Source organism: Cervus elaphus, chromosome 7 (genome assembly GCF_910594005.1).
Source record: "Cervus elaphus chromosome 7, mCerEla1.1, whole genome shotgun sequence".
Classification (NCBI taxonomy): domain Eukaryota; kingdom Metazoa; phylum Chordata; class Mammalia; order Artiodactyla; family Cervidae; genus Cervus; species Cervus elaphus.
Window position 1 is genome coordinate 45,399,031 of NC_057821.1, and position 24,651 is coordinate 45,423,681.

At 44.2% G+C, this 24,651-nt stretch overlaps 2 protein-coding genes across 2 annotated transcripts in view; one reads left to right on the forward strand and one right to left on the reverse strand.

Annotated features, from left to right (window-relative positions):
• Positions 1-3,665: 3,665 nt before the first annotated feature.
• On the reverse strand, positions 3,666-4,343 carry LOC122696837 (translation initiation factor IF-2-like). The gene has a single exon (XM_043906958.1). It carries the CDS (start codon positions 4,341-4,343, stop codon positions 3,666-3,668), a length of 678 nt encoding a protein of 225 aa, XP_043762893.1.
• The window catches only part of ELOVL2 (ELOVL fatty acid elongase 2), a 49,203-nt gene continuing 28,762 nt past the window's right edge, over positions 4,211-24,651 (forward strand). Inside the window, exon 1 of the mRNA XM_043908556.1 lies at positions 4,211-4,344. Coding sequence (XP_043764491.1) covers positions 4,342-4,344 — 3 coding nt within the window. The 5' untranslated portion in view covers positions 4,211-4,341. The remainder of the gene's footprint in view (positions 4,345-24,651) is intronic.

The window sequence follows — 24,651 nt, forward strand, 5'->3', positions numbered from 1 at the left end:
AATTACAAATTATCTTTAACAGAACTACTTCCAGACTGGGTGACAGAATGTATTAAGATTATTGTCATGTTCTATTCTATCTGGGATTCCCAGGTGGCTCAGAGGTGAAGAATGCACCTGCCAATGCAGGAGACACGGGTTTGATCCCTGGGTCAGGGAGATCCCCTGGAGGAGGAAACGGCAGCCCACTCCAGTGTTCTTTCTTGGAGACCCATGGACAGTGGAGCCCAGCGAGCTACAGTCCGTGGGGTCACAAATGATGAGACACAACTGAACACTGTGCCTAGCACATTTTATCTGGTTTAATGAAAGAACCAAAATGCTTCATTCGAAAACTTCGTTATGATCCATCTCCTTCTGAATTCCAACCTATTTCCTTGAAAAGGATCAATCACATTCAAATCTCTGTGAATTATTTTTTCCCTTTCAGTGCTTATATAAACACAGTCAAATAGCTATAAGAGTACAAAGCAATGGCCCCAAGAGGGTTTCTTGGACTGACCAGTGGACATCATCTGAGAATGTCCTGCCAGGGCCATGATCCCTAGGGACCTAGGTCCTCAAAGGCAGGGTGTGATTTTCCTGTCTCAGAGCACTTTCATTTGCTGTCTTCTTCATCTGGAGGGATCTCCCCTAGATTTTCTCATAGCTTTGTAACTGCTAGTTCTGCTGGTTATTGAGCTCTCAACTCAAGATACAGGCTTCCTTGGTGGCTCAGACAGTAAAAGTGTCTGCCTACAATGTGGGAGACCCGGGCTTGATCCCTAGGTTGGGAAGATCCCCTGGAGAAGGAAATGGCAACCCACTCCAATACTCTTGCTCGGAGAATCCCATGGACGGAGGAGCCTAGAAGGCTATGGGGTTGCAAAGAGCCGGACCCGACTGAGCAACTTCACTTTCACTTTCACCACATCACTCACATGTCTTCACAACACTTCTGTAAAATTATTTTGTTTATTGTCTTCGTCCTTCTCATTAAAATAGAAACTTCATGAAAGAAAAGGAGCTATAATCTTCAAGACTTTATCTATAACATCTAGAGTCAACAGGGATTGGCACACATGTTTATTAAGGACCAAAGAGTAGATACTTGAGGACTTATAGACCATAGAGTTCAGTCACAACTACTTAACTCTGTCATTGTGGCATGAAAGCTACCATAGACAATATGAAAATGTTTGGACAAGGCTGTGTTCTAATAAAACTTTATTTACAAAGAACAGTCGGCTGGCCAGATTGGGCCTATGGCTGTAGTTTGCCAAACTTTGCTCTAGAATATTGTATTGGAATGCGGTAGTCAGTGTTAGTTGCTCAGTCGTGTCTGACATTTTACAACTGTCCATGAAATTCTCCAGGCAAGAATACTGAAGTGGGTTGCCATTTCCTTCTCTAGGGATCATCCCGACCCAGGGATCAAATCCGGGTCTCCTGAATTGCAAGCAGATTCTTTACCCTCTTAGCCACTAGGGAAGCTCCACAGTACTCAGCAAATATTTTTAAATGAATGAACTTTTTTTTTTCCACCTAGACTGACACAAAGAAATGATTCAGTTCAGTTCAGTCGCTCAGTCGTGTCTGACTCTTTGCGACCCCATGGACTGCAGCACGCCAGGCTTCCCTGTCCATCACCAACTCCTGGAGCTTGCTCAAACTCATGTCCATTGAGTCGGTGATGCCACCCAACCATCATCCACTTGTTACTCTACAACAACCAAATAAGCAATATATACATACATTGCTTTGTCATAAATCCTTAGCCCTGGTAATACTGAGTAAAAGATGCACTAAATTGTTGGAGGTAATCAAATAGCACCAGTGTGACTTCATCTGGTTTTACTCTTATTTTTCAGACTGATAGTCTTGGGCTGTACCCCGCAGGCCGCTCAGCCTCAAGACCAAAGAAAGAACCCAGAAACAGCAAAAGAGACGTCCAAGTCTCAAAGGACCTCACAAGTCTGAAACAAAAGGTCCTGAAGCAATACACCCACCATGGACAGCAAAGGGCAGGCAGAAAGCAACAACCTTCATGCCTCAGGCAAGAAAGAGGCTACCATTCCTTGGAGAAACTGATGTCAGGGTGGCTCATCAGTTACCAGGGAAACAGGCGGCTGGGACAGGGGGCAGGCACAGAGGCAGTTAAGGATTAAGCCCTATAATTAAGAGGGTAGGTTAGCCAGCTGAGTGAAGTGGGACTCGTCAAGGAGGGGATACAGAGTGAGCAAAGAAACAGCCATCTTGAATGGCCTGACTGTACGCACAGGGACGGAGCTTTCTTTACACAAACGCAGAGTGTATGGCCACGGAAAGAATGTGATTTCTAGAGGCGATTTCTATCATTCTCCAAAAAACACAACCACTCTGTAGAAAAGCAGACTGATTTAAAGTCACAATAAATTTTAACTTGAGTGATCCATACAAGAGAGCAAGTAATAAAAGAAAAATCTTATAAAAGCATATTTCCTGCATATTAAAATATTTTTATGGGCAAATAAGTCGGAATTCCTGTTATCTCAGGTCAGAATGTGAAGATATGATCCCAGTTCCATGTTAATAGGGGTAGAACCACTTCCTTTTTCTGTTTAATTAAATAATTAGTGGGAAAAAGAATACCTTCTGGCATTTGCCATCTCCTATGTTCCTTTATTACAGTGACAAGAAAAGCCAGAATATATTTTAAGTGATAGATAACATATTGGTGACATTTTAGACCTCCTTCTGGACTTGTGGGCTGATAAATGTTTTTAAATAATAAACATAAAATAAGAATTATCAGACTAAATGGGAAGTATAATTCAAAATTTAAGGGTTCCTTACACATGTGAACCTGGTGTTCTTTGCAAGGTATAGATGACATAAATGGTACAATTTCTACAAGCAAAGGGCAGAATGCTTAGAGGCTAGCCATCACACTCCCTGCCCCCCAATCCCCACCCCGCCATCTTGTTAGAAAAGACTAAATCCTTCCAGAGATGACAGACTTGTGTTCTCAAAATGTGGTCCATGGCCTACGTGCCTGCATCAGCCTCACTTGTGATGCTTGTTAAAAATTTGTATTCCTGGTCTGCACCTGGGAGCACCTTGATGCATCCAGGTCTCTGTAGTTGATTAAATGCTCAGCTGCAATTTGTACACAGTAATGTCTGAGAATACGTTGAGAATTCACACTGTATTACAGTAGATTAATGACAGTGAAACTGAGCTAGTCTTTTCCTAGTTGAATGTCCAAAGAATGTGAGAACCATTTCTGTGGGTTTAAAATTATAAAATAATACATGTAAAAAAAAAAAACTCTGAAAAATGAGAAAATATTAAGACAAATCATTTCATAATACGGCTATGGGGGGAAAAACAATTTGGGGTGAGTACTGGGGTGACTTTCCTTCTGGCACACATTTTTAATTCTTAAGAGGAAAGGTCACGTAACACAAGTTTACCTTTTTCACGTCTGGTCTTGGGAGACAAAGACTTTTTTTTTTTTAATTAAGAGCTTAGGATGTAAGATCCCTTCATTTCTGTTCACAATTAAGTGCTGAACTAACCATTAGTGGCCTCGGTTGAGAAGCCGAAGGAACGAGGCCATCCTCTTGAGCCAGAGTCTCACGCCAGACAAGGGATCTCCTGCTGAGACTGACCAGCTCCTGACTTCATCCCCAAAAGGAACCGGACTAACCCCCCCATCTGACCGCTGCATCCTGCAAAATGTAGGGTGATCCTGCATCCCGAGTGGGAGCCTTTATCGGCCTTGAACCTGTGTTTGAAAGCCCCCAGAGCCGAGTCAGAGAAAGACGACGTCCTGGCCCCCTGCAGCCCCCTCTTCCTCCAGATGGGCGGCGCTCGCAGTCTCCGGGCGGCTGAGGGGAGACCGGAGTACAGGGGGCGGGCGATGCCTCGGGTCCTGGCCGAGCCTCCTGGAACGGTGAGCGGCCGAACACAGCGGGCGCCCGCAGGGCCTGCACCTCGCCGCCCGGCCGGCAGGGGGCGTCGGCGTGTATGTGTGTGCTTGTTGGGGGGAGCCGGGCCTGCACATCGCCGCCCGACCGGCAGGGGGCGCCGGTGGCGGGTGGGGGGCGCCGGAGCCTGGCCCGCGCGCCCCTCCCCCGCCGACCCCGGCGCGCGGCGTTCTGCGAAGCCCAGGCGAGGGGCGGGGGCGGGGAGCGGCGGGCGCCCGAAACGGCCCTGCGGCGGGGGGCGCGCGCGCGAGCCCGAGGGGGCGGGGTGGCGGGCGCGCGCGGTGGGGGCGGGGGCGGGGCGGCGGGCGCGCGCGGCGGGAGCGCGGGCAGAGGGACGCCGGCTACCCTGGACAGCGCACCGCCGGCCGCCGGGGTCGCCGCGCCGCCAGCCATGGTGAGTGGGCGCTGCGCGCCGCCAGCCTCCGCCGCCGCCGCCCCTTCCTCCTCTCCGCCACCGACGCGCGGGACGGGAAGGGGGCCGAGCGGCCGGCGGCGGCGGCGCGGGGGGCTGCGGATTCGGCCGCTGGAACCCGTCGCTGTCGGCGGGCCGGGCCGCGCGGGCCTGGGGAGGGGGCGGCGGACGTTTGGGGTCGGGGGGCGCGCGGGCCGCGCCCGGGCCCGCCGGGTCGCCGGCTCCGCGGTCCCGCCCGGCCCCTCCGGACGCCCGCCGCCGCGTCCAACCCCCTATTGCATGCACGTGCCCGCCGCGCCGCCCCCCTCGTCCCGCGGCGGCCGCTCCCCGCTCCCGGCCCAGTCCGGCCCGGGGGACGGCGCCCCGCTTGGCGCGGGATCGGCCCCGCCGCGGGACCCACGCCGGCTCCGGGGCGCTAACGGTTGAATTCCCGCCTGCACGGCGCCTGCAAGCGCCGGGGGTGTGTCTGCGCGCGTCCTCCCCGGGTTTGCACGGCGGGGTCGGGTCGGGGTGTCCCGGTGTGGACCGGGCTGAGCGGGCCTCTCTGCTCCGTTCTTTACCCCCCGCAACCGCTGTCTCCGCAGGCTCCGGCTCATCTCCCAGTTTACGAGGCTTTCTGCTGGATCTTAGGCTCTGTTCCCGGAGAGAAAGGGGCGTGTGTGTTGTGTGTGCGTGTGTCCCCGCGTGTCCCTGACCCAGGCATCGCCCGAGAGTGTCGGCGGCAGAGCCTGATTCCGTGACTCCAAAAAAAAGGAAAGTGTGTGCGGAGCTCAGAGTCCCGGGCAAAATGTGAAGTCGCGTATGTCCTCGGTGGCCCCTGTTGTATCTTTGCTTCTCTCCTCCCTCCCAGATGGTCCCCCTCTCCCCACTTCAGGGCTCGTTAAAAGAACGCGCATCTCCTGCGCCCCCCCACTCCGCTCCAGCTGACACCAGTCAGTCCTGGATTTTTGTCCCCCTTCTCCCCTTTCGGGTACACGCAATCTGCCTGTGGACGGAGGAGCCTTCTTTTTTGGCCACTCTTCCTAAAATTCCAGTCTTTCCCACCCCACTCACCGCAGTTCCTATGAGCCTAGTCGGCTTCATTTTTTTTCCGCCTTGAGCATCTCTAGTGTTTAACACACTCTCTATTTAGTTTCTGGACTTTATTGAATATGTTCCCCACCAGACTGTCCGTTTCAGTAGGGCAGTTTATTTATTATTTATTTTGTCATTTTGTTCTCTGCTCTATTCCTGGTACCTGCACCGATGCCTGGCGAATCGCCAGTGCTCAGTAAACTGAAAAAATTAGCCCAGTAAAGGAGCATACTGACGCTAATATAGAAATGAGAAGCAGTAGCGGGACTATAGGATTATCTATCCAATTAACAGTTGTAATGATGAGAATCACAGGTGGTGTTGAGAGGAGACATGCTCTTGGAAGAGGGACTCGGTGTGGTGGCCCTTGATGAGTAGAGTTGGCCCTCCTTTTGGTAGCTTGGCACCTGGGTGGACAAAGCGTTTTGGGGGCTAACTGGCTGTGTCCTTCGGAGCCTGAACCTTTGCTCAAATTATTATGAATTACAACGAGTAACGGAAAAGTGCAAGAAAGTCTTCTTAACTGAATGGAAGAGTCATGGGAACCTAAAAAAGCCAGAATAAAGCACAAGCTGATACTGCCTGAAGACAAGCATTTTTCAGAAACTTTGGGTCTTCAGAGGAGAATTATTTCTCTTGTAGATGTCCAAATCCAAGTCTTCCCACTTGGGGAAAGAAAAAATGATGCAGAGTGTGTGAAAGTTCAGGGTCTATAAGGTAGTGGTTCGGTTCAGAGACACCCCTCTGGATCCAAGTCCAACATGAACAGTCTCTCAAGGTGTCTCTGCTAATTCATCTTACTCCAAAACCCATTTTTCTTTTAAGTTCCCTTTTTTCCACTTCCAGAGTATAAATTTATGGTAATCCTTTGTTTAAAGCCTGGGAAAGTATGCTTTTATAATCTGAGCCAAACTGCTTTATAAAATCTACCTGGTAAAGTTTCCGTAAATGATGTGATTTTAGCCATCATTGTATAAGTTTGTGGTTCTGACTACTGTGTTATCCAGATAGTTAGTAAAAAATTAGAGATAAAAAGGAAAGAAAATTTTCTTTGTAATTAAAAACAAGCAACCAACCAAACCAAATGTAAGACATCTCATTTTTATGCAAGTTGATATTTGTAGGAGATTTTGCTATGTGTGACTCCAGTCAAAATATCAAGCCATTTTTTTTCTTTTCTTCAAAAGCGTAGCAAATCCATTTTTAACGTATCCAGTTGGGTAAGCTTACTTTTTGGTTCTCCAACAAAAGGCTGCAATTTTAGCTCCCTTCAAGACGTGTTTGTTTTTTTTTTTAAGTTGAGTTATAATTGATCCCTTCAAAACATGTTAATCACAGTTTGGGAGTTTCAGGTGTGTCCATAGTCTGAAACAGAGTGTTGAACCTTTACGTGGATCACCTTGTCTATCTAGTCATCTTCAGGAGGCAGGGCCCTTCTGCTCAGAGTTGCGTCCAGAATCACCTCCCTTGGACAGCCGGCTGCGTACCCCCTAACTCATCAGGTTTGGGTGTTAGGAGCAGCCGTTGACTGGAGGCAGGAAGTCACACTGGAAGCTCTTCTTTAGGCTCCTTAGCCAAAGTGTGTCAACATCAGTAATTTCCCATGATTCTGAAGTTACAAATTTGCTCACTTGTATTTTTTCTTAACCTTGGAATTAGCGCATTGCTGGTATTTCACCAACTCTTAACAATGAACCATTGTAATAAATTGCTAGTTTAAATACAGCCATTTAAAATTTAACAATTTAATAGCAGAATGTCAATTGTTCTGGGGTTGATGTAGCAATTTGGAACCAGAGGCGTGGACTTTGGGTTTGAATTCCAGCACAGCATTTAACTGTGACCTTGGGCAGATTAACTGTTCTTGGCCTCAGCTTTTTCTTCTATGAAAAAAGATGCTAATGTTATTTCATAAGGTGGTTTGAGGACCAAATAAGCTAATGCACTTGATGTGACTCATTTAGTGCTGCGAGTGTTCAGTAAATGTTAACTGTTACAATGACATGTTTTTTTCTTTCTCGAATGTGTTTGCAGTTGAGACCCTTCTAAATGATGTCTGTGATTCTTCTCAGAATTCTCTTCCCCTTATGTGGTCCTAAAACATTCCTAGTATTGCTCTGTATCCATGCCTTCCAGGAAAAATATGCAGGCCACATGTGTGATTTAAAATTTTCTAGTAGTCACTTTAAAAAGTAGAGACAGGTGAAATTAATTTTAACATATTTTTAACCTAATTCACAAAAATAGTATTTCGACATGTAGTAAGTGTAGGAAACATTGGGTCCTTTTTTTCTTTTTTTTTTTTCTATATGAAATCTTTAAAATCTGGTGTGTGTTTTATGCTTGGAACTTGTTCGGTTCAGCCTCATCACAGTTTCTCAACAGCCACACGTGGTTCGAGATCGAGGTTACTGTATTAGACAGAATGGCTCTGGGATGATCCACACCTTCCAAATGTACCGCCTATCTGCTGGGCCCTTTCCACTCGTGAGAACCTCCCTGCCACCTTAAACCCAGCGTTACCGAAAGAGAGCTACTCGCCTTTCAGAGGCGCCTCTGGTCCCTCTTGCTGTTAGTAATTCCACCAGCTCCGGCATCTACGGTGTCAGAAATCTGATTCTTTCTCTCTCTCTCTTCTCTGTGTTGTTTATCGTCGAATCTCATATTTTAACTTGAAAATATCTTTCACTCTCTCCAGCCCCTTTTCCACTATTGCTTCTTCTCCAGGTTTCCTCTCTCGTCGTCTGATTGTTTTTTAACTTGAAGTTTGTTCTTTCATCATCGTTTTCATGTAGCTCATTGCTGGGGGCTCTCGTCCTAGTGTTTTCTCTCCCTCCCACCTCCCCAGCCCCCTGCTTCCCTTCCTCCATCCTGCCTCTGTCTCCAAACCACCAGCCTCCACACATTCCCCATTCCTTCACTGGCTGTTTTTCATCATGAGTCACAAATGCTTTCTATTTGATCGCTTCTTTCCGTGTTGAACATCTTTCCTTTATCAAATATCCAAAGAAATATACTTACTTTAACTGATAATATGATACTGAAATGGACCACCCAAGAAAAACCGCACAGGTAGAGGGAGGAGAAATATCAACCACAGGAAGCGAAAAGGAAATTATTTTTGAGCTTTATCTCCTTTCTAAGAACTGTCGATGGACCCGATTAATAATGGTAGCGGCAACCCGCGCATCAGTGAGGACACCGGCGTTTCTCAGTGCCCGGGGCGGGCAGGGCCCTTCCCTCCGCCTGGTGAGCGAGCGCACCTCAAGGAAGGCCTGCATCGGGAGCCAGGAGCCCTGGCCTCTCGTCCCGGGTCTGTCGTGGACCAGCTCTGTGCCCTTGACCAGGTTACTCTGGGACACTGTTTACTCATCAGAAAAATGGGTTCCTCTCATTTTCACAAGATGATTTTGTTAGAAGCAAATGGGGCCTTCGCACTGGCCGTTCTCTCTGGCTGGGTGTTTCCCTGCGAGCTGTGTGGTTGTCTCCCTAACACCTTCTTAGTTGGGCTTACCCTAACACCACTGTTTTAAACCGGAGCCTGCTCTCAGCCGTGTTGTCTGAATCTCCTTACGGCTCTCTGTTTTTTTCCCGTAACACTATAACTTTATAATTTACTCATTTACATGGCCCTGGGAACCTTCTGATCCTTCTTTCTGTGCTTTCTTGTCCTTCCTACGAGAAGGCGAGCTTCGCAAGGGCAGGTGTCTGTCTGCGTTCTCAGTGATGTAGCTCGGGCTCCGAGCCTCACCCCTGACGGTCGGTGAACGCTGAGCAACTGTCGACCAAGTGCGGGCGGGTTCCGCTGGCTCTCCGAGCAGTGTGCCTGTCTCCTTACGTCCCATTTCCCCCCTGCAGAGGACGAATTGGGAAGTGAACTTTTGCTTTGCAGATGTATCCACAGTAACTTCCTTCAAAGGACCGTCTCTCAATGCGTTTAAAATCACCACCATTCCGTTTCGGCATGTTTGGGTCATATAGATGCTTCACCAAGGCACAGCCCGAGTGACTCATTAGTAAACGATCATGTGTTTATTTTCCCACATTTGTATTATACTTCATAATCGTTATATTTGTGGAAGGTTAGGTCATTATTTCTAAATAGGGATACCTGTAATTTCATAAGTTCTTATTGAAATCAAAATGTGTATGCATTTCTGTAATTCTGTTTGCATTTCATAATTTGTAGACCAGGCCAGGTTATATTGTTTTTACATAATGAAATCTATAATTATAGCATTTAGTTCTTTAAAAATGAATAGTTTAATAGTAATATAAACAAAGCTATTATTCATAAACTTACTAAATAATTACTTTTACTTTACATATGTTGCCTTTTTTTGGCTTTGCGTTATCACTTCAATGCACTACAAGTATGGTAATATTTTATAGTTATTAATCAGTAAGTTTTTTTTAATGCATTTTTACACACATTATCTGTTTTGAAGCCTCACAAAAGACTTTTGAGAGAGACAAGACCTGTAGACTCTACCAATTTACAGGTGAGAAAATTGAGTTTCAAACAAGATAAATGATTTACTCAGGATCGCATACTACAGGTAACAAAACCAGGCACAAGCCTTCTGACTCCAAAAATGTCACTTCTTTTGCTAATCCTTATAGCCTTATCCTAGCACCAGTGCCGATGTACTCTTGTCATACAAATATGATGAAAGAAGAGCTGTTTCTCGTTTCTATAAATGAGAAGGGAAAAATCAGAATGACTTCCCCGTGTAATTTCTTTCTCATAAATTATAAGAATAGGGAGGTAGACGGATAGAGACACACACACACACACATACATTGAAAAGTAATGAATATATATAAAACCTGAAAGTCTGTTTCATTTGTATGGAAATGGAGCATATAAGGGAAAGTCATCCTAAATGGAGGTGATCATAGCGGCATATGTGCATAATCTACTAACTAGTATAACACCTGAATAGCAGGTAATTAGTTTACCAAGGAAGTAAAGTCTGTTTTTGCGCAGAATGACTGCAGTATTGAGACATCACTCAGACCAACAGCAGCTCCGCACTGGAAGTTTTGGTTCATAATGAGAGTTCACCATTGGGGTTTATTGCCAATACTTAAAAAATGTAAAGTACTGATTTTTCTACAAGGCTTAGTAGAATTTGGTTACTAGAATCTTCGAGTTTAATAACAGATGCTATGGCAACTTGGGGAGACCGTAATTTTTATTTTTTGACCAGGTTCAAAAAGTTTATTGACCATTATGCTGAAGAGTTAGATTAAAAATTAACTCGCGCCTTTCAAGAAGAAATCAGAAGGTATGCATAAGACAAAAATCAGTGAGGCCACTTGGAGTTTTCCCGAGGGCTCAGCCTGAGAGCGACTCTCCTCTCTGCCTCTGGGGGTCCGTGCAGGGCTCTGCAGGCACTGTGGGGAGGAGGGCCGCTGCGCTTCGACCTTCTCTAAGGCTTTCCTACCGGGAAGACGCCCTCTCTTGGGGCCAGCAGCTTCCTTGATTTTTGGAAATGCAGATTTCATGACTGTTTTAATGTCATGTTATATATATGTGTGTATATATATATATATATATATAACGTGAAGTTATGCCCAAGAGTGGGTGTCTTGGGTTGTCGGCAAAACACTCTGCTGTCAGAATTGTACCTGGAGGCTATTTCACACCCCTTTTCTCCATGGGATGGAGAGTTGTTAGTTCTTTGTATATTCAAGGAAAGCATTCCTGTCCTTTGGGCTCTTATAAGCTATTCGATTGCTAAAAAGAAATGGCATGTGTCACAAATCATCTTGGGATTTACTGCCTAAAATCTGTTTCAGACTCAAAGCACGCTGCCTTCACTACCCTGTTCATTCAACAGCGGTGTGGTGATTACCTTGACCCCTTAAAGATCCTGCCTCTCCTACTAAAATGTTTCTGTGGTTTTTTGGGTTTTTTGTAAATTAGCTTTGTGTGTGTGTGTGAAGTCGCTCCATCATGTCTGACTCTTTGCGACCCCATGGACTGTAGCCTACCAGGCTCCTCCATCCATGGGATTTTCCAGGCAAGAGTACTGGAGTGGGTTGCCATTTCCTTCTCCAGAGGATCTTCCCCACCCAGGGATCGAACTCGGGTCTCCCGCATTGTAGGCAGACGCTTTACCATCTGAGCCTCCAGGGACGTTATGACTGTACCATAAGTCTTTTTTCTCCTTACAGTTTAAAAGTAAGTGGATTTGTCCCTGTTTTAACAGATTTCTGAAAAGAACACTGATCTTAGTGGTGCTTGCTTTGTGTAAGATAGAACAGGTGTCTGTCATAGTCATAAGTCCTTGGTGCACACTTCGGAATTGATAGAATTGCATTAATTTTTGGAATTGCATTAATTTTTCTTTTGATGGAAAGAGAAATGTTCTCTACGTTGAGTACCGTGTTCTTTAAAATGGATACCAAGGAGACGTGGCAGTACCTGCCTCAGTGAACCTTTGGGCAGGTGTGCCCGCCGCTTCATCCATCTGGCACAGGGTCAGTAACAGGCAGTGTGCCAGTTAGTGTGCACTGTCAGTTTCCAAGGGAAAGACAGATCCTGCTTCAGGAAGTCAGTCGTGCAGCGGGGGACTCTTGTGTCCTCCAGCAGGAGCGTGTGAACAAGTCAGCAGCTGAGATGTCTAGTCACTCAGGCCAGTAAATGTGCTTTATGTCTGTGTAACATTTTATCCAATAAGACTTACATGATAAGGTGATTAGTTGTGTTATTTAAAAAAAAGTCTAAACCCTGCAGTGCAAGGCACGTTTGCATCAATATCAGGCCAAGAATGTGGTCAGGAGCAGGAGGTGGCTGGTAACTGAAGAGCTGGAAACCATCAGGGTTGATAAAGCTGAGGTCAAGATTGAGTCTGTGACACCAGCATGCTCAGAAGAGGAGGCAATTCAGCGAGAGGGAAAAACATCAAACCCGTCATCGGAGAGCTAGCATGGGTGGAAGGAGCAGGAATTTTAAATGTACATCCCCAGACTTGGTGAAGCCACATGTGCGGACTCAGAATCTGAATGCTGGGCTGTGGAATCTGTTCGCTCGGAATCCCATGTACACGAATGTGGAAGCTAGTGTTCTAGATGGAGCTCTCAGGAACGAGGGACACTTTCTAGCAAAGCTGGTTAGTGTATGACCATGAAGGAGTTGGGGTCAACGCCGGATCTTGAGTAGGTTGGATTTTAGTAGGTAGGAAAAAGGAGGAAGGTAGGATTGAACATTCCATCTAGGGATATAACTTGGTAAGGAAGCAGAAAGCAGTAACAGGTACATTTGAGTAAAAGCCTGAATGCTACGAGCAGCTTGTGGACAAGGACACATCTTTGCCGAGCCTAGCACAGAATAGGTGCTCAAAGAAAGAGTTGAGTTGGAAGGTTAGAGACCAAGGGGATTACGGGATGAATGGAGCCAGATTTTGAAGAGTCTTGAATCTGAGGCTGGGAAGTGTCTTCTAGATTTTGTAAACCAGGTTTTGGAATGGAGAGTCAAATGATGAAAGCATTGTTTAGGAAGATTAAGCTGGTTTCCATAACAGCTGGGGCTGGAAGAGTCTGGATAAGGAGGTTATAAGGGGGCTAGTTCAGTGTGTTAGTTTTCTTATTTTCATGTTGTCAACTTTTGAAAACAACTCTTTCACCACACACTCCTAGGTTCAATTCTCTACTCCATTTGTCTCATCTATAAAATATATATAGTAACATAAGGTGACTATTAGATCAAGTAAGATAATATATAAGGCCCCTCATAATATATAAGCTAGCCGAGATTAAGTACTCAAAACTGGTGGCTGTTGCCACAGAACCTTCATCATATTCATATTTACAAACCTTCATTTTCTCTGTGCCTGGGATAGAGATCTTTTTAAAATCTAACTTGATTGATATATTTACATTAAAAAGTTTTTCATATTTCTGAGATTTTAGTTTTAACATTCAGGACTTTTTCTAGAGAGAATGAAAAAGTGATAAAGACTTTATTCTCTGTCCTTTTCTTTAGGCTGCATGAGTTCTGTTAAATAGTGAAAAATGAAAAGCTAAACTGTGTTCTCATTTCAGAGCAGTTTTTCTCACTGAATGATTCTCACCTGCAGATGCAGTCGCATAACTGGATGTATTTTGAAAATTGTTTAATGGATTTGAAGTACCACTTTAGAACCTTCTAAGAGGGTGACATAATCAGATTAAACTTCAGCTATTTGCCCAACTGCCCACATCAAATTGCCTGTCTTGAGCCTCTTAATTGTGCTTAATCTAATGCCTTAACCCTTACAAATGTACAAGAAAACAAATCTTCCACACTCTGCCTTTGCCACCAGATTGTCATTACTTCACATACTAAAACCCTAAATATAGCTGATTCTCAGATTTGTATGTTGTATTGCAAATCATGAAGAAAGAATATATCATATATATATGATATACATGATTTTATATATTTACTGCTGCTTTCCCTATTTTTTCCCTATCAGTTTAGTAGTGGAAATTGATTAGAAATTTTAGTGTATGTGTAAAACCAAACTAAATAGGTGGACAATATGGGGCTTATTACTTTTCATGATCTAGGAGAGGACAGTGTTAGAAGAGGCTAAGATCAGATGGGAAAACTGGAAGACTCATTGGATGTGTCGTGGGCAGGGGATAGACCCATCTGCCTGGCATGAAGTTGTTGCTTAGAGGACTGGTCCAGGCAAGGCTGGAGGAGGACTCTGAACCATGAGGAGGGAAGTCTCCAGGTTGCTGGTCAAAGTCCATGATGCCCTCGAGCATAAAACCCTTTCCTACCTAGTAGAATTACTTTGCCTTGTATGATTCATTCTGTCTCTCTCTTTTTTTTTTTTAAGGATAATTATACCTTTAGTGTGTGAGCAACCTTCAAAGAACTTTCCACAGTGTCCTTCATAGTGATAATCATAATACCACATGTCTGTATGCCTTTCAATTCACAGAACATGTTCACAGCATCTCGGTTGTAGGTTAATTGCTTAGCTCAGGATCTGCCTTCCCCGCTGCAGTATAAGGTCTGTAAGGGCGCAAACTTTATACATCTTGCTTACCACTGCAATTTCCACACTAGGATGGTGCCAGTGTGCAACAGACACCCAAAGAATACTTGCTGGATAAATGGGCAGATGTGTGCAGCAAGAGGAAACAGACTCGGGTTGTTTTACTCAGAGTCCTATGACGAGTACATGGTGGTTTGAGGATTCAAGCCCACTCTATACCTGCGTCTCATTCTTCCACCATCACTTGTTTCATTATAGTAATTGACTTTCCTGCTACCCATGGTAATTTCAGCAAGACTGAAAACTCACAGCCCATAAAAAGTGACAGGTTTGATCACATCAAAATGTTAAATTTTGACATGGCAGAAGACACTATTAGGCAGAGATTTAAAAAACAAGCAACAGACCAGGAGAAGGTATTTGCCATCTGTGTAAGAGTATAGATGGTTACATAGATGACTTTTATATAATTAGTAGATGAAAGGCTTCCCAGATGGCTCAGTGGTAAAGAATCCACCTACCAATGCAGAAGACACAGGAGATACGGATTCAATCCATGGGTCGGGAAGATCCCCTAGAGGAGGAAAAGGCAACCCACTCCAGTATTCTTGCCTGCAAAATCTCATGGACAGAGGATCGTGGTGAGCTACAGTCCATGGGATTGCGAATAATCAGACATGACTGAGCATGCACACATAAATGCAAACAACAGATAAGCAACCTGTTAGAAACATAGATGAGGCAGCCGTTATTAATGGCAGCTCACTGCAGAGGAAACCACAAGTCAATAAACATGGAAAGACATGCACAACCGCAGCAATAATAAGGAAATGCAAATTAAAGCCACGCAACACTCTTGAACTTGACGAAAACTTAAAAATGCTGACAGTAGCAAATCCTATAACTGTTCTTAGAGCACTATGGTAGTTTTTACCAAAATTAGAGATTTTAATAAACAGCATAGCAATTCCCAGAGAAATTCTCACTTATGAATACAAGGAGACTTGTATAAAGCATCATTATTTGTAATAGCCCCCAAACTGGAAATAACCTATAAGGCCTAAAAAACTTATAATGCATAACATTATAGAATATTCATATGATGAGATACATATAGCAGTTACAGTGAGTGAACTGGAATAGATCAAGCTGCAAAAATCAAGTATAATTTATATGCACCCTTAAAATGTACAAAAGCAATGCTATTTTTGTTTGAATATCTGTATATATATATATATATAAAAAATGGACAAGAAGGCCTTATCAAGACTATTGCAGTGGTTATATCTGAGGACGGAGCAAGGGACACAGGGTCAGGGAGGCATACAAAGGGAAGGACGACTTTATCAATTATGTTTTATTTCTCTGTTCCCAGCACCTGCCAGGTGTATTCAGTAAATGTTGAATTAATTTTAAAAGATTTGAAACAAATGTGATAGTTTTAACATATGATACTTACTTTGCTCTTTTTACCTTTTTGTGCCTTTACGTTTTTTTCCTAAGTTGAAAATGGACGTGGGATCTGCATTAGAGATCTGATATGAATAGCGCAGGTAGGACAGATGAGCCGCAAGACAGGATGGTCTTCTGTTTTCTGAGACCCTAGTCCATCCTTTCTGGCTGGCGGAACCAACTCTGAAAGAAAGACCTTACAGGGTCAGACTCGGTCACCATGCAGTTTTAGAGAACTAAAGGATAGGCTGTAGACGGGCATGTTTGTTGTTCTCAACATTCATCAGAGGAAGAAGGGTGTTTTCCCAAGCGCCATAGAGAGACAATAGCCAAACACCAACAATAGCAGCTGATCACACTTAGTAAGCCAGAGCTCCAGGAACTCTTAGGGGAACCTTTCCTGTATTGACCCATCCTCGGGGCAGGCCTGGGAGTTGGTACCAACACCTCCTTTTAGCAGACACGGAAACCGAGGCAGGCTGGGGAGAGACGCGTGTGTCCTCGCAGGAGGCCGTGGGCACGGGCTCTGAATGCCTGCACACAGCAGCCGTTCACTGTCTCTGACTGCTAACTTAGGCAGCGCTGTCCCTGTGAATGTTCATGTTGAAGGTCCCTTTGGTCCTTTTCCCGTGTTATAACTCAAACTGGAATTTCATTACTCTCCTTTTTACGCTACTGCACTTCCTCTTCTAATTTTTTGAAAAAGATACCATCTAAAAAAAATTTTTTTTTAAAAAAAAGACATCACTGTTGAGATAAACCTAAATTCAAGAAGGGACATTTCTCCTATGATGTCACTCCCTGTAGATGATCCAAGGGTGATGACGGAAGAAGAGACACAGACATGACAACGTGCTGCTCAGTGGGGGCCTGGAAATGCAGGGAATGAATGAACACCTGTCAAGCGTCTGCTTCGTGCGCAGGCCCATCGTAGGTGCTTTCACAGATATGACATCCTCTAAGCTTCACATAAGTTAGGGTACTTATTTTATAGACAGCAAAGATGTTACTCCCAGATAATCATTTTGCCCAAGGTTATACAGCTACTTAGGGTCAGAACCAAGACTGAACCCTTATAAAACTCCCATTCTTTCCAAAGGAACCACCCTGAACGCCCTGCTCTCTCCTTTAACATAACCCCCGCGCACACCAGACCCAGGATTGGCTAAACATAATCACCAGCAGAGTGGGTGGCAAGAAGGCACGGCATTCCTCTGGGCGGAGGGTAGTGGCTCGTCATTTATTAGCTCATGGAAGTTAGACAAGTTGCTTTACTTCTCAAAGCTTCACTTTCCTGCTCTGTTGAAAGAGGTGAAAAGACCTATTTTATAGAGTAGCTGCAAGAATTAAGTGAGATAATAGTATCTAATAGGCCCAATAAATACAACAGCAGATTCCTGATAAATACATCCCATTTTCATTTATTATTGCAAGTTGTTATTATCTGTGTGTGTGCTGTGTGCTCAGTCGTATCTGACTCTCTGCGGCCCCAGGGACTGCAGCCCACCAGGCTCCTCTGTTCATGGGATTTCCCAGGCAGGAATACTGGAGTGGGTTGCTGTATCCTCCTCCAGGGGATCTTCCCAACCCAGGGATCAAACCCATGTCTCTCATGTTGGCAGGCAGATTCTTTACCACTAGGCCACCTGGGAAGACCATTATCATCTATTTTCTATAATGAAGAAATCAGTGACATTGGAGGTAATTCTGAAATTAGGAATTCCTTGATTGTTTTAAAATTCAAAAACATTTTTTTTAAAAAAAAAGCTTGCTTCCTGACAGCTGTAGGTAACGAATGAAGGAGAATGTAATGCTTTCTCTATGAAACAGTCAATAAGTAAAAAGAAAAGAGGAAAAGAGAACCTACACCCATTTTTACAACTTGTAGGCAGTTCTCTGCTGATGGAAATAGTTAACTCTGGGCTAAAGCCATTCAATCACAGATCAGCATTTGTTGCCACCAGCTTCTTGCCAAGAGTAAAATCTATAAAAATTGGCCAAACTGAAGAGTCAGATAAATGTAAAGTTAAATCAAGCAGGAGCTTATCAGAGCAGCCACCGCAAGGGAGGCGTGTAGCATTCTAGGGCAAGAAGCTCTTTCATTCTATTACAGAGCTAAAGTGCTACATCCAAATCTAAAGCAAAACCAAAGCCCCAAAGAGACTAAGCATAAAGAAGCTCTATAGTCATCATTTGGCTGATGGAAGAGAAGAGAAATCCATGTCGGTAGATTCTCCCCAACAAAAGTCCAAATTCGGCCCATTTGGAGGAATGGTATTGGGGGAAGTTTTTAGGCACAGGCAAAAAGAATTGGTTATATCAATGGAAATTGGTTACTCATATTCACAGTAAGAGGTAATAGTTCTACCACATTCTGAAAAGCCCTGTATTTTACAAAGATATTGACAGACTAACTGGAATAAATCCAGAAGAGAAGGCTGAGAAAGCGAGGGTCGAGAATGCCTGTCACATGTGTGGACGGGTGTCTTAATAGTTTATGAATTAATGCTTGTGGGAGGAGGGAAGAAGGGGAGCAGGGAAGGCCAGACAACTAAGTGAGGAGGGAGAGCAGGGGAAGGGGAGTTTACTGAGGCTTTTGGAAGAAAAGCCTTGACGGCTTGGTGTGAAATGTCAAGTATGTTCAGGGCTCTCGGGTGAGAGGAAAATGGGCCTGGTCGTGTGTGAGTTTAGAGGAGAGAACTAGGACTGGTGGGTAACTGTTGTATGGAGAAAGATTTTTAACCCAAAATAAGGAATGGTTTCCTAAAAATGAGAAACATTCTAAAAATAGACCGTGCTACCTTGCCAAGCAGTGAGAAGTGTGTCTCTAGAGGTTTTTCAGTAGGCTGGGTAAGTTTCTATCAGAATTACTGTAGAAATCAAGCATTTCCGACTTTGGCTGCAAAGTTGAATTAGATGCCTTGATTTTTTCCCCCATATTATGTAAATGAGGTTCACAGCCAGGGTACTTGTTGGTGCCAGTGTCCGGGCAAGAACTGGGTCCCTTAACTCGTGTTCCAGAGCTTTCTGCCACATTAAAATGATTGCTGACTTCATAGGGAAGCAGTCATCAGTGTGTGGGCATCTCCTTTAAGAGATTCCACTGAACTAGGGAAGCTCCTCCTGGGAGCTTTAATTAATATGTGTGTAACATAGTGGCTCAGACAGTAAAGCGTCTGTCTGCAATGCAGGAGACCTGGGTTCGATCCCTGGGTTGGGAAGATCCCCTGGAGAAGGAAATGGCAGCCCACTCCAGTATTCCTGCCTGGAGAATCCCATGGACCGCGGAGCCTGGTAGGCTATCGTCCATGGGGTCGCAAAGAGTCGGACACAACTGAGTGACTTCACTCAACATCGAGTTAGTCCTACATTCTGACACTCTGCTAAGTGCATGCAAGTTACCCTTATGAGACTGACATGAATATGTTTTATTCTAAAAGATTTTATCCTAAGCTAAAATAACCATTGCTGTCATGAAGTTACATAGCTTTGTCTGTGAACATATTTAAGTGACTCTATTAGGAAATTCTTGAAATTGAAGGAATAGCAAGCTAGAATAAGTCCCTGGTAGCTCAGTCGGTGAAGAATCTGCCTGCAGTACAGGAGACCCAGGTTCGATCCCTGGGTTGGGAAGATCCCCTGAAGAAGGAAATGAAAAACCACTCCAGTATCCTTGCCTGGAAAATCCCATAGACAGAGGAACCTGGTGGGCCACAGTCCATTGGGTGACAGAGAGTCGGGCACGACTGAGTGACTGACATTTAGGCTTATAAACAGTTAAGTGAAAATCGAACTCCTCCTCACTCAGAGGGAAGAGAGAACCCGGGAAAGCATGTGTGTGTTATAAGGTTTTCCCTTTGATTGTTAGCAGCAGCTACCTCACGCTGCGTGTCCTGGTGGACTTAAGAGCTCTATTTTAGTGAGACACTGGACGTGGAGAAAATAAACTGCTTCCATTTCCCCACAATTTCTAGCTTGTCTGGTAAGAAGCCAAGGAGACTTGCTATTTAAGAATCAGCTGCTTGGTGGCTGTCCCAGAGATCTGTACTATAACACCTAACCCGAGTCCAGGATTAAAGTGGGAGAGCTGGCTGGTCCCTCGTGTCACAGCCGAGAAGCGTTGCTGAGGATTTCCCACCGCGTGCTGCGCGGCTGAAGCGCGCAGCCCAGCCGGCGGCTTCTGACCTTTTGGCCTGCTGCTGGCTGCAGTGGTCTTTCCATTTTCAGCCCTGGGGCTGTTTAAGAGCCACGCAAATTAGTTGATCAGACCTTCTTTTTTTAAAAAAAAAAAAAAAAGGGCAAAAAAACCCCCTAACATCTCCTCCTTTGACTTTGCACATTTACCTAAACCCAACACCCATTTTCACACAGTCAGACCAGGGAACTTTTTCTGTCTCTAAGTCTCTAGAGACTAAGTTGGGCCACAACTTGAGAAATAACCAGAAACAACTAGAATCAAGTGAGGTCACTAGTGAAGTGCACGTGCTCACATAATCTTCCTGAAAACCGGGCTGCATCCAATACCTTCCTAAATAGAACTCTGGAATGTTGCTCACCCCCACTTCTACTGCCCAGAGGTGGTACCCCTTAGTATTACTGAATTTATCTTTTCTCTTTTAAAGACTGGGAGGGAAAAACACTGTGTGCCTTTTATAGCTGCTCTAGCTGGGTTGAGAAGATCCCCTGGAGAAGGGAACAGTTACCCACGCCAGTATTCTGGCCTGGAGGATTCCATGGACTGTACAGTCCATGGGGTCACAAAGAGTCAGACACAACTAAGCGACTTTCACTTCTTCAGGCATGTATTCACTTTAAAATATTTCTTCTACTCTATTAAAAGTTACATGGCAGATAAACATTCAAAAGACCTTGCTTGCATGAAGTTAAACTAAAAAATTATTGAATGAAAATGAGTGAAGTTACCCAGCTTGCCAAAGAAACTACTCAGTGTTCATCTGAAAGGCTGTAGATTCAGTTTCACTGTTTGTTCCTGTCTGCCTAGTTCACTTCCAAATTACCGATTGGGCCAACATACTTCAGACACTGGCACCATATATGAAGCTAAAAATATTTTTATTTAGTTATCTAATAAAGTAAATCACTATGCTTTATGTTGATCTCCAGTAGTAGCTTCAAAATTCTTATATAGGCAAAGAAGGAGACGGCTGTCTTAGTTGGAAGCAGAGATAGAGGGTGGGGACCACAGAGGAGGGCTTGAAGCATCTGTTGTTCAGCACTTTAAAGAAAATTGAGAAAACACACTGCAAAATACCTTCTATTCTCCACTGAATAGAAATGACTTGTCAATAAGATTAAGGATAGTGAGCCTTCTCTGGTGATCCAGTGGTTAAGACGTTTCCACTGCAGGGGACTGAGGTGTTCTGGGAACTAAGATACCCCATGCCATGAGGCTAAAATAGAAAAGATTAAGGATGGCAATATTTCATAAAAGTGCTCATCTAACAGGATTCAAAACAATAGCTCGGGAAGAACTAGGAGAGATTTGTGATGCAATGCTGTTTTAAAAAAATACGGGGGTCAGAGACTTACATTTATGTAATTTTCCTTATTTTGATGTAGTATCTTGGCAGAGACAGTTGGCTTAGCCACGCATGATGTATGGTTGTAACCATTTTATCTTCTGCCTCATCTCATCTGTCAAATAGACAGTACTTCTCACTGCTCTCTTCTCTCCACACCCCCCGTAGAGTTGTCTTGTTTTTATCCTCAGCCCAGTGTTTTGGGAGACAGTGTTGGCCTGATGATTGAATGTTGATTGATTAATTAGGGTGACATCCCAGAAGGTGCTCAGAATAACATGAGGTACCTAAAATCAGTGTGTGAAATTCTGATGCCATCGTAAATATCAGGTGACCATCAAAAAAAGCCTTTTTTTTTTTTTCTTCACATACAGCTCAGACTGCATTTTGCCTTTGTATGACTTCTTTTCCTCTTAGGGCCTGCTAATGGTGCTCAGTTTGATTTGACATCTGGATTAAAATGTTAAGGAAAAGGTATGATTTTTCCTTTACCTTTTAGAAAAGGCTTTACACAGTGCAGTGTGAAGCAACTGTCACTATCACTAATACTTGAAACAAAGAGGATGTGATAAGGATTTCATTCTGCAGGGAGGGATTCTGGATTGCTCAGTAACTCCCACTATTGGTTGGTTTTTATAGCTTGGAAAAAGGAGAATATAATATAGTCTATCCATGTGACTCATAGATTGTCTCTTAGGATTAGCAGTACACATCTTTTGATGTTACCATGAATTTACTGAAATGCTGTGGGTATTGTTTTTAAGGTTTTTTTTTTTTTTATGTGGACCCATTTTTAAAGTCTTTATTAAATTTGCTACAATGTTGTTTCTGTTTTAAGTTTTGATTTTTTTGGGCCTGAGGCATGTGGGATCTTGGCCCCCCAACCAGGGATCCTGTGTTGGAAGGCAAAGTCCTAACCACTGGACTGCCAGGGAAGTCCCTGTAGATATTTTTAGACCATATAGAAATAGAATATAGATGTATAAATAGGTAGAAGACAAAAGTGTGATTATCACTTAAAAATTAGAAATAAAGTCTGGCTCATGTCTTTTACAAGAAACCATCAAAAGCTTTGCTTTGTTCTCACTTTCGGAAGGATAGCACTTGTACTTGCAGAACAGCCAACCTGCCTCCCCTCTGGTCAGCACTTGATAACCAGAGCACATACAAACAGAATCTCCTTTCATCACTGCTGTTAATTGTGAAAGAGCCTCATTCTTCCCCATGTCCCCAAACACAGAAGCTGGTACCGTTCCAAGGTGTCCTGAATACAACTATCTGGCCTTGGGCTAAATCTCCAAGGAGTTTGGTATTCACTCATAACTTCCTGGGGAAATAGGAGTTGTAGTAATCATTGCAAATATCTTGCATTGCAGCCTTAGCATCTTTCCTGGCTCCTCACATACCCAGTATTGAATCCCTGAATGGCTGTATTTTCTAACTGTGAGATTGACTCTTTTTCTGTATAGCAGATTTCATTTTATACACTTGAAATTAAGGCAAGTTATTTAACAGTATCTTTTAATGAGACCAGAATATTATAAAAGAAATAATGTTGGTTCAGTTTTCTTTCCTTATTCTTGGAGAGAAGGCCATAACTTGCAAAATGACTGGCAGGGGAACCTAATATAATTAGGGCACTAATCCTATCATGAAGACCCACCCTCATCAGGTCATCAAAATCTAATTATCTCCCAAAGGCCCTGTCATTGGGGGAGAGGCTTCAGCATACAAATATGAGAGAAGCAAGCATTCAGTCCTTAACACCACACTATGCCACTTGTTTCAATTAGTAATTTGAATAAAGGTGCCAGCATTTTAAAAGTGACTAAGCCCAAAGGGAAAATAAATATTTGGAGTTTGGATAATCTTCAGAGTACAAGGTGGGGCTGAAAAGGAAGATAAATTCAAAAGGGATAAAGGTCTAAATTCCATTCAAGTAAAAAAAAAAAATCAGTTGTGTAAGTATAGAATGGGTAAAGCTTGAATTTGATACCAGTTAACATGCAACATATGGAGAAGGCAATGGCACCCCACTCCAGTACTCTTGCCTGGAAAACCCCATGGATGGAGGAGCCTGGTAGGCTGCGGTCCATGGGGTCGCTGAGAGTCTGACACGACTGAGCAACTTCACTTTCACTTTTCACTTTCACGCATTGGAGAAGGAAATGGCAACCCACTCCAGCGTTCTTGCCTGGAGAATCCCAGGGACGGGGGAGCCTGGTGGGCTGCTGTCCATGGGGTCGCACAGAGTCAGACACGACTGAAGTGGCTTAGCAGCAGCAGCATGAAACATAATGGCAACCTGCTCTAGTACTCTTGCCTTTAAAATCCCATGGACAGAGGAGCCTGGCGGGCTACAGTCCATGGAGTCGCAAAGAATCGGACACGACTGAGCATGCACACCCACAACATGAGCCATACCTGGAAATGTTTGTTGACAGCGACTAACTGGAGTTGAGTGTGAATGCGGTCTTCTGATACTTTCCTAGAAATACAGTATCCTGATCAAAAGGGACCACCAGTTTCTCTGCATTCTTCCCTCAGTAGGCCGCTTTCAGAATATTGTATTCAGATACAACAAATATAAGGAAAAGTGATTTTATTTCTGTTTCCATGGTGCAGATGCTGTCTAATGGGTTTGTGGAGACAGGTAATTACTAAACTGCCTGTGAGATGTATGGTCACATAACCAGTATACAGTTACAAGCTCACAGTATACAGCGAGTTTGAGTTTCATAGAGTAGAATATGCAGTGAAATACTTGGTGTTTTGCTCAGTCACCTCTGTCGTGTCTGACTCTTTGCGACCCCATGCCTGCCCGGCTCCTCTGTCCATGGAGATTCTCCAGGGAGGAACACTGAGGTTTGCCCATGGGTTGCCGTGCCCTCCTGCAGGGGATCTTCCCAACCCGGGGATCCAACGTGCGTCTCTAACATCTCCTGCATTGACAGGCAGGTCCTTTACCACTACTGCCACCTGGGAAGCCTTGATTACAATCAAAGCACATTTCAAGAGCATGATCATTAGAGCATGGAACATTTTTAGTTGTGTTCAGCGAAAGTTTAAAAAAAAAAACTATGATGATGTCCCCAAACTTCCTTTTATACCGTCTTAAAGAGTGATGCAGTACTTCAGGTAGAGTGAAAATGAAGGATGATGTAATATCGATGGGTGGTCTCTGAAGGGTCCCTACCTCCAGGTGGTGTCCCTCCTGGCAGTAG